This window comes from Plectropomus leopardus, chromosome 6 (assembly GCF_026936395.1).
Source record: "Plectropomus leopardus strain MGB_pleo_1.0 chromosome 6, ASM2693639v1, whole genome shotgun sequence".
Lineage (NCBI taxonomy): Eukaryota > Metazoa > Chordata > Actinopteri > Perciformes > Serranidae > Plectropomus > Plectropomus leopardus.
The window spans coordinates 31,272,434-31,287,399 of record NC_142181.1 but is presented as its reverse complement, the minus strand read 5'-3'; the positions used below and the strand labels follow the sequence as shown (position 1 = coordinate 31,287,399).

General features: G+C 40.1%; 1 protein-coding gene across 5 annotated transcripts in view; it reads right to left on the bottom strand.

The window, feature by feature from the left end:
- Positions 1-820: 820 nt before the first annotated feature.
- Positions 821-14,966, bottom strand: part of aplp2 (amyloid beta precursor like protein 2) — a 62,305-nt gene continuing 48,159 nt past the window's right edge. For 2 of the 5 annotated variants that reach the window (XM_088079207.1, XM_088079210.1), the window contains 9 exons: positions 14,661-14,819; positions 12,939-13,067; positions 10,154-10,253; positions 9,187-9,360; positions 8,462-8,497; positions 6,677-6,759; positions 5,547-5,624; positions 3,272-3,427; positions 821-3,018 (listed from right to left, as the gene is read on the bottom strand). In XM_088079207.1, coding sequence (XP_087935333.1) covers positions 2,917-3,018; positions 3,272-3,427; positions 5,547-5,624; positions 6,677-6,759; positions 8,462-8,497; positions 9,187-9,360; positions 10,154-10,253; positions 12,939-13,067; positions 14,661-14,819 — 1,017 coding nt within the window. In that variant the 3' untranslated portion in view covers positions 821-2,916. The remainder of the gene's footprint in view (positions 3,019-3,271; positions 3,428-5,546; positions 5,625-6,676; positions 6,760-8,461; positions 8,498-9,186; positions 9,361-10,153; positions 10,254-12,938; positions 13,068-14,660; positions 14,820-14,966) is intronic. The other 3 variants (XM_088079209.1, XM_042486057.2, XM_042486058.2) reach the window with 3 other exon arrangements.

Here is a 14,966-nt window from a genome sequence, read left to right as displayed (position 1 = left end):
GTCATTTGTATTAAAAAAAAAGGAAAGAAAAAATGGAGGGGAAAAAAGCCAAGTCCCAGTATTGCATTTCTCTGTCTTTCATGATATTTAGCTTTTTTAAATTTTCATTTTCATTTATTTATTTTTTTACAGATGCTAAAAACAACAACAACAAACAAACAAAAAAAAAACAAGCAATTTGAATATATCTTATATTGTTTATCTGAGATGATACATACCAAGCAGTTATAGAGGAAGGAATAATGGACAGAATAACTGATAATGAAAATAATGTTATTGGTTGCCCCCCACCCCCTTAAAGTAATAGTCCCTGAAACTTCTCTTGTATTAGTCTGTTTTAACTTCACATTTTCAGTAGTGGAATCTAACTACAGCACATCTATTCAAGTAGGCTATTGTGCTTGTACATTACTTGAGAAGACTATCTCCATTTATACTACATTATACTTTTTTACATTTTAGAAACCAATATAATACTTTTTACTCCACTACTTTTATCTACATTAATTACTAGTTAAATATTTTTAACTACCGTTTACTATCAAGATTAACAATACCAAATGTAAATCACCCATGAAATTATGATATATCATGGATTACGCTACTGGGCAATATTCAAAATAGTTAAGATGAGCCCCGTCTTTATTATCTGCAACATTATTGGTGCTTACAGTTTGGTGCATCACTATTATAATCCAATGATATAATATACATTTTTCTAAAATGGGCCATTCTCCATTGAGTACTTCTACTTTTGGTATTTGAAGTAGCATGTATTTTGATGCTAACATTTCTATCTACGAAAAGACGACACAATTCATATGGAAGTTGTGAGTTTATTGATGTGTATCCCCCCTGTAACCATAAATCTGTTTCCATTTGTGTCAATCATTTTTTTTTAAATCACTAATATGCATATTATATTAGTTCCCAGTCCCTTCCCACAATCAAGCAGGCAGTTACAAGATTGAAGCCGTTTGGGTGCATAGTGAGACAGTCACATACAGAGATACTGTCACAGGAAGAGGAAAAAATAGAAAACAAGAAAACAAACTTAAAAATATATATCATATCATTTCATATAAGAACAATGCACACCACAGGTAATCCTCCGGAAAAAAGCCATGATTGCAACATCAACTATACAGGCATACAAAGACAATACTAAGAGAGAGAGAGAAAAAAGAGGACTCAAGGATTCAGTTAACTCATTTGTGTCATTCTCTTCCTGTAAAAATACACAAGTTTGCTTCATTGTTTTGTTTTTCGGAAACCAGCTCTCCAAGCCTTGTCTTTCTGTGTGTCTCTGTCTGCCTGCACAGCCCTCCAGCTCCAAGTTGTCCTCAATTGGCTTTGATCCAGGGCCGGCCCAAGCCTTTCTGGGTACCAGAATCCCAAATTCCAGATTGAAAATTTTGTTTGTTACCCCAAATTCCACAAAAAACCTTTAGTAACCATCAAAATTATTCATTACAATCCCCCAATATTTGGATTGAGAATAACACTTCTTTTGTAGCATTTATTGTGATACAATTAATAGTTTTAGCACCCCCAAACCCACCAAATATTGTACATTTTCACTTCCTGTGGGAGGCCCCTGGCTGCAGATGGGTCCTATGTATCGGCTTGTGTTTGTGCCTCTGAGCCGGCCCTGTTTTGATCTATCATACTGTTCTAAGCTTTATGACCAGCAAAGCCAACAGTTGCTCAAAAAACATGTGTGTACATCATCCCCAAAGTTAGTTTAGTTTCAGTACCTGGATTTTGCTTCAGAAAAAGTGTGAAAAAACAATTAACAAAAACAAAACAACAAACCAAAAAAACTATACTTGTTTCTCAGTTTGTAGCATGTCATTGCATGCTGTCACAATGTTCGTGACAGTGCATTGAAATCAAAGCCACATAGGAACCTGTTAGGTACATAGTATGGAGAAAAAAAGCTTCCACAATACATTCAACTATGTAACGCATATCAATAGGTATGATTTCATCTATCGATTTATACCATTTCCCTATTGATAAAAGGTTGTGTTTGTGTGTAGGAGGGGCTATATTATCACATTCACTTAGTACGTAAGGGTTCAGAGTAGGTTTTGTGTGATGTGTTTGAGCTGGGGGTCTGTGCACACTTTTATCCTCACTGACTCTTTCTGACAGTGTGCTTGCAAACACAACTCATGACCACTTAGCTAAGACCCCTAAGCCGACTCATAACCTCTTCCCTAGGAAAAAAAAGGTGGAATAAAAACATCTATTCTTATATATATTTAAACTGTATATGTATATTTTGTCTGTTATCATAACAAAGAACAGAAAGTAAATAATCCATGATTTCATTTTTTTCTCATTTGTTGTTTCACTATACATTTTAATTGGTACAAAGAACCTTCATATACAAGCAATCTATTGAGAGGAAAAAGAACAAAATAAAACACCAATTCTTTTTGAGAAAACCATCAGAGACTGCATGAGTGACACTCGCAAGATGGAAAACTAAAGTGTAGTGTCTGGTATGCCGCTTTGACGATGGCCACTCAAAAACACTTATATTTTGCTTGATTTGCCCTGCAACTCTCAAAAATAAAGAAACTGTCTGAAGAAATGTTATACATCTTGATCTGAGATAGCTGTATTGATAATTACAGAGAAATCTGCAGAATCACATTTTCCATAATGCAAAATGGCAGATACATCACCTTTTCAAAAGAAACATGATCAAAAAGAGCTCTATAGTACAATAGTAGCAGTAGTAGAAGTAGTAGCATTATTTAAGGATTGTTTTTGAACAAACCAGTAAATGGAGTTTGGATGTTTGCAAATGGTTTTAACAATAGCATATGTTATTGGTCAGTAGTATGTTCCCCCTCAGTTGCCGTCCTCTGTCAGACTGCACAATGCCCCCCCTGTAGGCTCTGGTTAGATCTGCATCTGCTCCAGGTATTTGTAGGTGGGGTTTTCATAACCGTGGTTCTGCATCTTGCTGAGGTGGCGTTCCTCTGGTGTCAGCATGGGGTCAACCTGGGAGTCAAACACACAACACTCTTAGAGACTGCCCTAAGGGCAGAACAAACTGACAACATGCTGTGTGTGTTGTATGCAAATGCCGCAGGGACAAGAATCTAATTTGCCTCATGCTGCATTTACATAACAGCTGATAATTTAATCTAAATCTGACTGAAAAAGATGGATAACTCATTGAGAGCAATGGTGTATGCAGTTCACACCCTTTTGCCCAAATCTCCATTCTCTGCTCCATATAAAGGTGGCTTACCTCCACGATGCCATGACTGATAGTGCCGTATTGCCTCTTCCTCAAAAGCACCAGACTGATCACAATCACAGTTGCTATGGCCACCGCGATCACCAGCAAGCCAATCAGTGCACTGCTACCGAAGCTGAAGTCCTCTCCCAGGGGGCGGTAGGACTCCTAACGGAAAAAACAGGTAAGAGACGACAGAGAGAACAACAGTGAGGAGACAATACATACACAGCTGACTGTTGAAGCAAGTAAAAGTTGTTGTAATAATAACGACATTGTATACTAGTTACCACAATCTGGTTATTTTCATATGACAAATAAACATTTAAATTGTTGCTATCATGCCTTTACTTGACCATTTTAAATATAGCTCCCTTCCAGCCATCTAAAAATGAATGCTTATTTATATATTCTTAATTTCCATTATGACCAATGATCATGAGAACATTAATAACCACATTTAATAAGCAGTTTGTAAAATTTAGGGGGATTTAGTGGCATCTAGAAACCTCTTCAATTTAGAATTCCTTTGGTGTACATTGTTTATGGGGTTTTACTGGGAGTTGATTTATCTGCAAAGGTCTCCAAAACAAACAGAACAGGAGATTTATACCTGTAAAAACACCAATTAAAGCAAATTCACGTTACAAATCAGTGTTTCTCTTATGCTGTCTGGCTCATCGAAGACGCTAGCCCAGGACCTTCTGAAGTGTGCTCACCTTTTTTTGTCTGATAACTTTAAGATCCAGATATTCAGCATGTTTTTAATGGGAGCTGAATTATCGGCAAAGGTCTCTTTCTCTCCAAAACAAATGGACCAGGTGATTTAAACCAACAAAAACCAAGCAGTTTAACGTAAAAAAAAAAAAAAAATCTGTTTTTGGTGCAGGGAGGCTGCCATCCACAGTAGTAGATGTGAAAAGATACATGGCCCTGTCTAAAGCCAGTGTGTGGTTTGTCCATTCTGGTCTACTGTAGAAACATGGCGGTGCAACATGGCAGCCTCGGTGGACGATAACCCGCAACCAAATGGCTAATTCTAAAGTAACTAAAACACACGATTGTTTTTCAGGTCATTATACACTAACCAAAACATACTTATAATATTATATTCAATTCTTGCCATGTCCCCCTAAATCCCACTCACTGGACCTTTAACATTTAACATTTCCAATTTGAAAACTTTCTGACACAAGCTATCTTTTTGTGTTTCATATTTGTAACATGCACAAAGTGGATCTGCTATGTAAGGCAGTTCACTTCAATAGTTAGAGGGATTTTCATCCATCTGTGTGTACTTTCAGTCAGACTCAAAGAGAACTGTTTGCAGTGATTTCTGTTAATTTAAAAATGTTTGAAAAGTTGCTGCACTAAGCCTACCCTCACACAGATCAATACTCTTCTTGCTAGAATCTGTGTTCCCAAATCTACAGCGGAGGTAGTGTTATCATGATCAATAATAATAATGGAAAGACATAAAATTAGCAGGCTGACAGGTACCAGAATTTCCCTTTTATTTACAAGGAAAAAAAGCATTTGTGATAAATGAAATTGGATTTTTCTGCTCTGTAGGTAAATTGATTTTAACTTTGCCAAGCTTGGATGGTAAGAGAAATGTCCCTTTCAGAGATGAATCTTTCTCAGAGTAGCTCTGAAATGGGGAGATGAGGTAACTGAATTAACCCTTTAATCTCATGTTATTTGATAAAATACAAAGTGAATCAGAGGATTTTTTGGCAGAGGATCTGTACGACGTTATTGACGTGTGAATAGTGTGTAAACATGCATGAAATGTGTCTTTGTGGAAGAATGTGTAATATCTTGGCCAATTGGGTATATACACATAACCACAGTCACCTACAGTCATCTTCACAATGTAATTTGGCACATATGACACAAACTAATCATATGTAGACAGCCTCTGGGGAATTTCCTTTTTTTACTGCTTGTTCTCACACATAAACTGAGCACACTCAGTTTGCGTGGATTCACATTCATCATGTCATAGTCACTGAGATTTCCATTGTGTACATTCAGATACAATCACATGACAAACATGCACCCATGCAGAAATAACCAAAACATATTAGCTTGAAGAGAAAACTTAAAAAAAAATACAAGAGAGGGGATTTAGGGTTTGTTCCAAAGCTGTGTTTTTTTTTTTTAAATTTAGTTGCAGAACTGGTATCTCTGTACACTCCCACACTCCCTCCTTCTTTCATCTTCTCCCCACTACTGATAACTACAGTTCCCCAAGGAATCCTGTGGAGGGCACCGCTATACTCACCAGCTCATCATCATGCATAACGCTGACTCTCTCTGCACTGTAAACCACTTCTTTAACATCCAGAGACTCATCAATCACCTGTCAACACAGACAGGGGAGCCCAGGTTACACTCACCACAATGTGTGTGTGAGATCGTATGTGTGTGTGAGATAGATAGGGAGAGAAAGAGAGAGATAGGCAGGCGGAGAGCGAGAGGGTGTGAATGTGCAGCAAAGTAAACTGTAAAGATTATCTGTATTTGGGTGATGATACACTCGGAGCTGTCTTGTACAAACTGGAAGGAGAGAGGGAGGGGGTTTGCAAGCATCAACAACAGACTCTCTTCTAGGCACACAGTTAGCACGTCTTTCTCAACAGATTGTCGGCCACTCATTACTGAGAGCTCTAATCTAAAGAAGAAGCGCTGTGAGTGAAAGTGGGTGTGTTCAGAAAGGCAGAAACAAAATCTGCTGTTTGTAGAGACAGAGCAGTCCAGAGTCTGTTTCCCGCCAAAAAATAATCACAATAGACATTTTAGGGTGTCACCACCATTGGTTATTTTTAACCTCAGATTGCTCCGTCTTAAAAGACTCCCTTAAAAAAAAAAAAACATGCATTCAAAGAACTTGCATGACTCATATTCACACACACAAATACACAACTTTGCAGTTGGTGTTGGATTAGCATGCAGCACACATTCAGCAGCCAAGCATCGTTTGAAAATCCATGAGGAGGAATGGTGTGTCTGGCAAAGAAAAGTAACATGCAATGACTGCCGAACAAAGTGTGGAGCTGATCTGAATGAGGGTCGGTTGGCAGAGGCCGAAGAGAGACACGCAAGAAGCCCAGTGTGAGATAGTTGTAACTATGACAACATAGTTACTGGAATAATCTGACTCATTCAAGCTGAATTTAAGAGAGCTATGCAAAGGCACTGTATGTATTGATTTCAATAATCAGCTCAACTGCCTCTGACCGAGGTCATTGTATAAAATTAATTGTCAAGGCAGAGGTCTGTTGTAGGATATGTTTTAAACATCTTTACACAATTTCTCCCACTTTAACAATGCTGCTCTCAGTTCACATGCTGAGTAAGTTAGAAAAAGCTTTGACGCACAGAAAGAATGATAAATTGACACAGAGCCCTTACCACATTGTCGCTGATCTTGGGTTTGCTGTTGATGATTCTCTCCTCGGCACCTATTAGACCGTCTAAACCAGACATGGCGGAGCCTGCAGGAGGTGAATGGGCACAGTCAATAACAGCAGCGCAGCACAAACAAACACACAAACAAACAGGGATGGTGGTATTGATGGAGGACAGCTGCACATAGATATCCAGCTTTTTTTCTCACTGCGTCAGTCTTCTTAGTGCACAGTGACAACAGACTCCTTTCTTCCATTCAGCACAGTGTGAGCACTGTGACGCCAACATGACACTGAGCATATATTTTCTACAAAGGCCCTCTCAACGTGCTCAGTAAACATCCATTGACTAATGAAATGAAAACCTCTCTAAACAATTAGAAGTCATCCTGGCATTTTTGCATCCCTAATTTATTTACAATTTCATGGTCCAAATTCTGCACCACTGTAGTTCTCCTTCTACAAATTCCCTGAGATTTTAACAGATGATCATTCCTTAAAAAAAAAACAGGGGGTTTGAGTAAGTGGCTAAACCAAAAAAAGTGGGCCAGAGTGTCAGATATGCATGTTAGACTGATGGTTTTGGAATAGGCATAGGATCTATTAATATACACACACCAGATATGCCATGAATAAATCAAGAGCTGAGAGAAGAGAGAGCAAGCGGGGCAATGAGGGCAGAGTCCTGAGCGATGTAAAGCGGTGACGAGTCTGGCGTCGACTCTTTGTCTGGTCAGCCAATGTCAAACCCTCAAGATAATCACAATTGCCTTTAAGCAAAGAACAACAATGTGTATTTACAAGCTTCACTCAAGCAGGAGTGATGTTTGAAATGCTGGCTGGTTATCAGCTGGTACTGCTGGGTGCAAATAGTGTTGCAGTCGGCTACAATAGCACACAGCACAATGGGAGTGACCTCTGTCAGAACAATATCGCCCCACATCTGCATGAATTTGAAAAAGTGCATTAATCAATAATTGACAATAGATAATTGAAGTCATTCATGAAGAGAAAATGTGCCGAATATCTGGGTCAAAATATTGAAAATGTAAGGATTTTCTTGTTTATTGTCTCTATTTTTTTGGAACAGCAAATACGGAGGGACAAAGTTCTGCGGAGCAGGAGAGGTTGCACATCCATTTTTCAAAAAAATCAATATATAATTTAAATTCAACAATTAGTGCAAGGTGTCTGAGTGTTCACTGAGGAAGATCAAAAGGTTAAGCCCAGATCAGACTTAAAAGATGACGTAACCACATCGCCGTCTCAGGTCTTGGAGGACAAATTGGGCCAATTTAGAATGGGCTGCGGGTCAGCAGCGGAAACACTGAGCCTAAGACAGGGACACTAAATCACATAGCTCCTGTCAGGACGAGGGCGACTGATGAGGGGAATGAGTGTGCGGGAGGGGGAATAATTAAGCAGGTGGTTTGACAAATGTACAGAGGACGAGATGACAATGAACACACGACTAAAGAGTCTCTCTCAGAGGGGAGCTGGCTGGGACCTATTTCTACTAGACTTAGAAGCCATTGCTTTACTATTCAGCATGAAGTGATAATCCTAGTATGATGAAAAGCAGAGGAGCAACTGAAACCAAACCACGCAGCCCATGTGAGTCATCAAAAAAGTAGAAAATTAACCACCAGATGGCTTTTGATAAAATAGAAATGGTGGGAGAGAGGATCCCAAATTGCACCACGGGAAAAAAGGACAGTGGAACAAAATGGGAGATGAGGAGCAGGGGCATGGTGGGGACCGAAAAACAAGATGCAACAGAGGCACCAACCTTTCTTGAAGGCACGTGGGGAGTCTGATAGATCGCCTTGGCATTAGAAATGAGCAACAGAAACAAAAGAACAGAAAAGGGGGAAGGAGAGAAGAGAGTTAACTTAGGTGAGAAGAGAAAAGGCAGGATTATCAAGATGTGTTAATTGATTAGGAAAAGAGTCCAGCAGGAAAGAGCCCGAAAATAAATTTAACCAAACTCAAAAAAAGGGAGCCATTTCAAAATTGTCTGGCTCAGTCTAAGCCCTCTGGGGTGTTGGCATGTATATTAAATGCTTCTTGGGGATTTACTTGTCATTTGCCCTCCATCTTGCTGGAAGCATTCCATCCATCACTTTTTTCTCTCCTTGAGGAGTCAGTCTTTTGTTTGGCACAAATATGACAAAGAAGAGAGCCATAACTGCTCATTTTTCCCCTAAGCTTTTGGCTCCACCTCAGCACCAAAGCCTGAGGCTTTGTGCATTTATCTGAACTTCAGTAGTTCTGCGTTGAAGGCTGGGCCGCAGGGAACTGTGCAGGCACAGATAAGCCCAAACCCATGGCTCTGCAGCACATTTGCATTGGCAGGAAATACATTGTAAACCTATTCTCCCTCACTGTGCAACAGTTCTGGCGTGCTTCATCACCAGCGTCCTTCAGAAAGACTTGTGTGTATGGCCTATTGTTCTCCACACAGCCACGGTGCTGTTCGTGATGCTGCTTGTGACAAAGGCTAGAGCTGCTCACCCTCTGGCTCTGAACGGGACCCCAAGGATGTGACCTGGAAGGGCCGGTAGGGTTTGCCCTCAGACACGGGGACTTCCACGCTCTCCTCTGACGACACAGTGACATCTGGCTGTGATTCGGAGATAGATGACAAGAACTGGTCCATGTCAGCTTTCTGCTCCTGGAGTAGCTCGTCTGCGGAGAAGAGCAAGTGACAGAGTGTGAGACAGCCTGGCATGTGGTAACACCTGTCAGCCTGGGACATGGCAGCAATGTGCAAAATGAGAGGTTCACCAATTATTGTTAACAGAGCTGCTGCTGCAAGAGACGTCTGTTCCCCTTTATGCTAACTACCAATTAGTATTTTTCAGAGAGCTATTTTCCGTGTAAATCTGCACATCTCCCAACAGGATGCTGCATGGTGAAAGCTGTGACCCAGATCTGTCACTGCACACGCTCCACTTTAATCTGCGCTGCAACACCATGCTGTGGTTCCTTTAATGAACCAAATGAAACAAAAGGAAATAGTAAAACATGCTGGACATTGACTGTTTTAAATTGTATCACTGGAGATGAATACATTCCACATGAGTTTCCAGCTTTAGATCAAATTGTAAAAATAAAGCTGTTGAGCAGAGACCCATAAACACAGAGAGTATGAAATCTCCTCGCACAAATTCATTCTGAGGAAGAGACAATACCTTTCTCTGTGTCTCTGATAATTTGGTTTACAGACAGAACTAAAGCTTGTCTACTGGTCTCCTTCTGTATTTGTGCTCCTTTTGGAACAAAGAGAAGCCTTCTTCTTGTCAGTTTGCATCAGATTTAAGCAAAACAACTCACTGAGGGTCAGAGGAAATGTGATGCATTGGCTTTATCTGTCTGGCAGGTACGAATTCCATCAATGTTTTCATTTCACTTTATTTTTATTACAGCACACCATCCCTCCTCCAAGCAATCTTGGGGCTTTTGACTGAACATGACTCACCAATTTCATCCTGAATCTCCTCTGCCACATAAGGTACTTTGTAGAGCAGGGACAGGCTCTGGTTCATCCTCTCTTCGATCACACGCAGGTGGGTCATCACCTGGTGTTGGAAAAACAGACAAACAGGGTGTCATCTAACAAAATCCTGCTTTATGATTACATCTAAATGAAGCATATTCACTGTATGGAAATTATGCTTTTTATTCCCCCGATCTTGCATAATTCAAAACAAGGGACAAAATAATCAAGATTTTAATGCACAATATTTACATGCAAGACTACAGCTAATTATTGTCATATTTAATAAAACCAGTCAGTTTATTTAAATGTCAAAACACAAGGACAAATGCTCATTGTAAGTTCCTAAAGCTCAGGGTGTTGTCTTCCAGACACTAAATTTATCCAAACCACAGTGAGAGCATAATCTCATAATGTTTATAATCATATAAGACAGAGAAAAGCTGAAAATCCTTACATTGGAGAAGTGGGAATTGTTTCTTTATGATACTCTGAATGATAAATCAGTCATTTTATAGCATATGACAAATCCATTAACTGAATAATAGCTTTGACACTCATCTAGTGACAACTAATTAGAGATTGGTTTTCCAACAATTAATGTAAAATGTTCATCTCAACAGTATTTACTCAAAAGCTAACATTAATGAACTAGAAGTAACATCCTTATCCTGGAAAATCCCCCTGAAACTCTCTTGTATTTATTAGTTTTGTCACCTAATAGAATCACAGATTACATTCTTGGTTTTCCTGTTTAGAGATTTGCACAGAGAAGCTACGTTCAGCAGGGAAAACATGGTGTTGAGGTGAGATAATGCACATGAGAAGATTGAAATTTATCTTCAGAAACTAGGTTCAGGAGGAAGAGAAAGTACAAGCCAAACAACAAGATGGAGAGTACATGATAAAGGAGACAGCGGATGATGAAGAAGCAGAAGTTGTTGTGTGTAAAACCTAAATCAGTTTTTTGATTAATCGGTATAGCCAAAAAAAGTTTAAAATTCATAAATGTAATAAATGACTCTACACTGCAAAATTAGAGTACAGGCAGCTAGCTGTTCTCTGTCCAGAGTATAAATGTTCTGAAGGGAGAGAGTCGTTCATGTTCACAAACGTAAACAGAACTGTCAGAAATGTGCTTTCTGCTGGAGAGCATATTTTCTTAAGATGAACCCAGACTCGCTCACAGCCAGCCAACTTGCAGACATAAAACAAGTTGCTGCATGTAATATTCAAATCAGTCGTGAAGCTCTGAACCGACTTGACAGGATCCACTGCCTGTCAGCCCGAATGATCACCACTGGGTAAAACAACAAACTCTTTTGATCGAACAGACACAAAACTTAGTGTGTTCCAAAAAGTCTTCAGTTGCTTTCTACGAGCAATACGATGTTTAGAGAGGAGGAATATTTCTACATTTCAGCTGCCAACGTGGTTGGCAGGATATTAAAAAAAAACTACCAGCTACTGACAAAGCTGACCAGCTCTTGGCAGGTAACTGGTGTTTTTTTGTTGTTTTTTTTTCCCAATATGATGATTGACTGTTTTAATCTTTCAACACATGGCTGCAGTGCACCAGAGCCAGCAACAGATGGCAATAATGCACCTTTCCCATTGAAGGCAAGATGCAGTGCCTGAGGAACCTTCCTGTCCATGTTTGATAAACAATGCTCATTATGAAGATTACATGTCCAAGTGTTGGAGCTGTGATGTCAATGCATCAGGAGACCTGTCCTAAACTAGAAGCTTTTATAAAAACAAAGAAAAATCTTGATGGCATACCACAGTTACGTAAAGCACAGCTAGCCTTCTATTTACAAAGAATTCTTTTGTAATGTACTTCAAAGTCACATGTCAAATCCACAGTTGCCAAAAAACATGGAGAAACAAATCTATTGAGTTAAGAAGTACACAGGAATTACACTTGACAAATAAACACTGCAAAAACACAACAATAAAGATAAGCTTCCCATGACTGAGCACAGAGGCACACCGCCTTCCAGATCCCATGATTCATCTAAATAGTAGCCCTCCGGTCCTTTCCCCTCCTCACTACGTTGTTTCATCCATCTGCTGTGTTATCTGTAATAGTGGCGGATAACTATAAATGGTGTCGAAGGGCACTGACACAAACAGGCGAGTACATCTAACAGAGGAGCTTCCAGCCAAATCCCTGTGCAGCGGCTCAGAGTCCAGCATTACACAAGACCTGCGCAATGTTAATCTTCGGCTGAGGCTTAAGTGAATGAAACACCCGCCCTCCCTCCATCAGACGAGCCTACTCACTCCTCCTGGGCTTCAACTCAGAGAAACACACACTCTTTCTACCTCCTACACACTTAGAAACAGGGCAGAGAGGAGCAGGCTGAGACATCATTATCCCTCCTCTGTCTGAGCGGGAATAGGAAGAGTGTGAGATCTTGGAGTGGCTCTGCATGAGGTTTCAGATTTACTGACACAGTCTCTAATATGCTACATTGAAACTGACTCAGGAGGGATACAAAACCTCAAATTATTGGCAGGTACCAATTAACCAAATTGACAGACCTAAAAGACTACAAAGTTGAAATCAATTAATTGTATGAATCCTAGGTAATTCATTCTAACATAAATGCCAAACATTTGCTGGGTCCACCTTCCCAAATGATTGGACAAAACAAGAGACATCCAGACATCACCTCAGGCCAGAGGCACTTTCGACGGGCATTTTTCCACAAAGTCAAATCAGGTGATCACTAGTCATGTTCATCAGGATTAAAACACTGACCTGTGACTTCATCTGAGCAGCTTTCTCAGGATCCACAGCCAGGACGTGCTGGTAATGGCGGATGGTGTGTTGGCGGTCCTTGTTCTCGGCGCGGACGTACCGTCTCAGGGCTTGAAGGATGCGGTGGGGCTGAGGGAGACATAGAGTAGGAGGAAGAGAGTGTTAGGTGGTGAATCATGGCCTCTTAAATGATTCTTTGTAATACTGCAAATACTACGATATACCAGTGTTGGGTGTAAATAAGACAGCAGTTTTCACTATTAAGTCATATAAATCAATTGTTATTTTCTTATTTTAGTTATTGATAAAATATTCATAGTAATGCTTATTGTTCAAATTCCCTTGAAAGGAACAGTGTGTAGGATTTAGTGGTATCAAACGGTGAGGACTGCAGGTTGCATTCACCTAAAACTTCTCCCATGTGCCAAGCATGAACTCCCAGTTAGGAATCCTTCAGTTTTTATTATTCAAGAGGTTTTTACTAGGAGCTGAATTATCTGCAAAACAAACTGACCAGGTGATTTAAAGTAATAAAAAGACTGCATGGGGCAGTGTCATGTTAAATATCTTAACTACGATGGCTGACACGAAAATGTGAATGGCCCTATCTAGAGCAAGTGTTCGGTTTGTCCGCTCTGGGCTTCTGTAAAAACCTGGCGGTGCAACATGGTGGACTCTGTGGATGAGGACCCTATATAAACATCTCATTCTAACGTAACAAAAACATGATTCCTATTTTCAGGTGATTATACACTAAAGAACACATATTTATTACATTATTTTTAATATCTGCCAATACATCCTCCTAGATCCTACACACTGGACCTTTACATTTTTTCAATCAAAAGATTCAGATTTCATCAGATTCAGGTTTACTTGATATTAGTTTATAAACTACAAAATGATGCAATAATATGACCCACAAACCCACTTGGCAGTGAGCTTGTCATCAGACATGATGAGTACACTTATGCTACTCAAGATGAAAAATAACATGAAAATTATTCTCTCTCCCCCACCATCATAAATCTGAGCAGAAGGATGACAAGAAAGGTGTCAAATTTGAGGTGCAAAAAACTCCACTGCATGACATGACATTAAATCTTCTGCAGCACCTACTGAAATAGCATCACACCACAGATGATGCAACTACCAATTTCCGAGGTGTAACAGAAGCAGGATTAGAAATTACTGCTCTCAGGTCAGGCAAAATAAGTACATCAGAAATGAGTGAAAATGGAAATATTTTAGTCTTTCTTTTTTGGGTGACAAGCCCAAAACACTGGCGGTTAAAGAGGCGACCCGCACCTTGCAACAGAGTGCCAAACTGTGTGCTGGCAAAAGGATCAAAAGTCTATTAGATAAGAGGAGTTTAAAAAAACACGACACAGGGATTATAGCTGTGGGTTCAAATGTGATTGACTTTGTGCTCATGGAGGATTTTGGGATGTGTGTTTTTTTGGCTGCAGTATAATCCATTCTCATCATGATGAATTGCAAGTTGGCAGAGGGTCTTTTGACAGGATATGAGCCACAGTCCATAAGTAGTGTAAGGTATGAGTGCAGTCTAACAGATATGTGTGTGTGTGTGTGTGTGTGTGTGTGTGTGTGAGAGAGAGATGAGTTTGCAGATTGACTGAGGGGATGAAAAAGCAACAGACAGATGGAGAGAGGTGAGAAGAGGATAAAAGACGCTCTCAGAGGCCAATGTGTGGTGTTTACCCGAGGGGGGTCGGCCTGCAGGGCAGCCAGGTAGTTCTCCAGGGCCAGACGGCGCCGGTCATTCAGCATGGCCTCCACCCGGGCAAGGTGAGTCTCCACCAGCTGCTGCTTTTCGCTGGCTGCCTCCTCCTCCAGGGACTCCACCATGGCTTGGAAGTGCTATAAACAAAAGCATAAACATAAATAAATATGTATATGCACCTTACACAGTACAGCACAGCAGAGCTATTTCCACTCTACTTAAAAAAAAAAAAACAGCCCTCAGTTTCACTCATGTCGCCTCTCAGGCTCGTCCAGGGAGTTAGG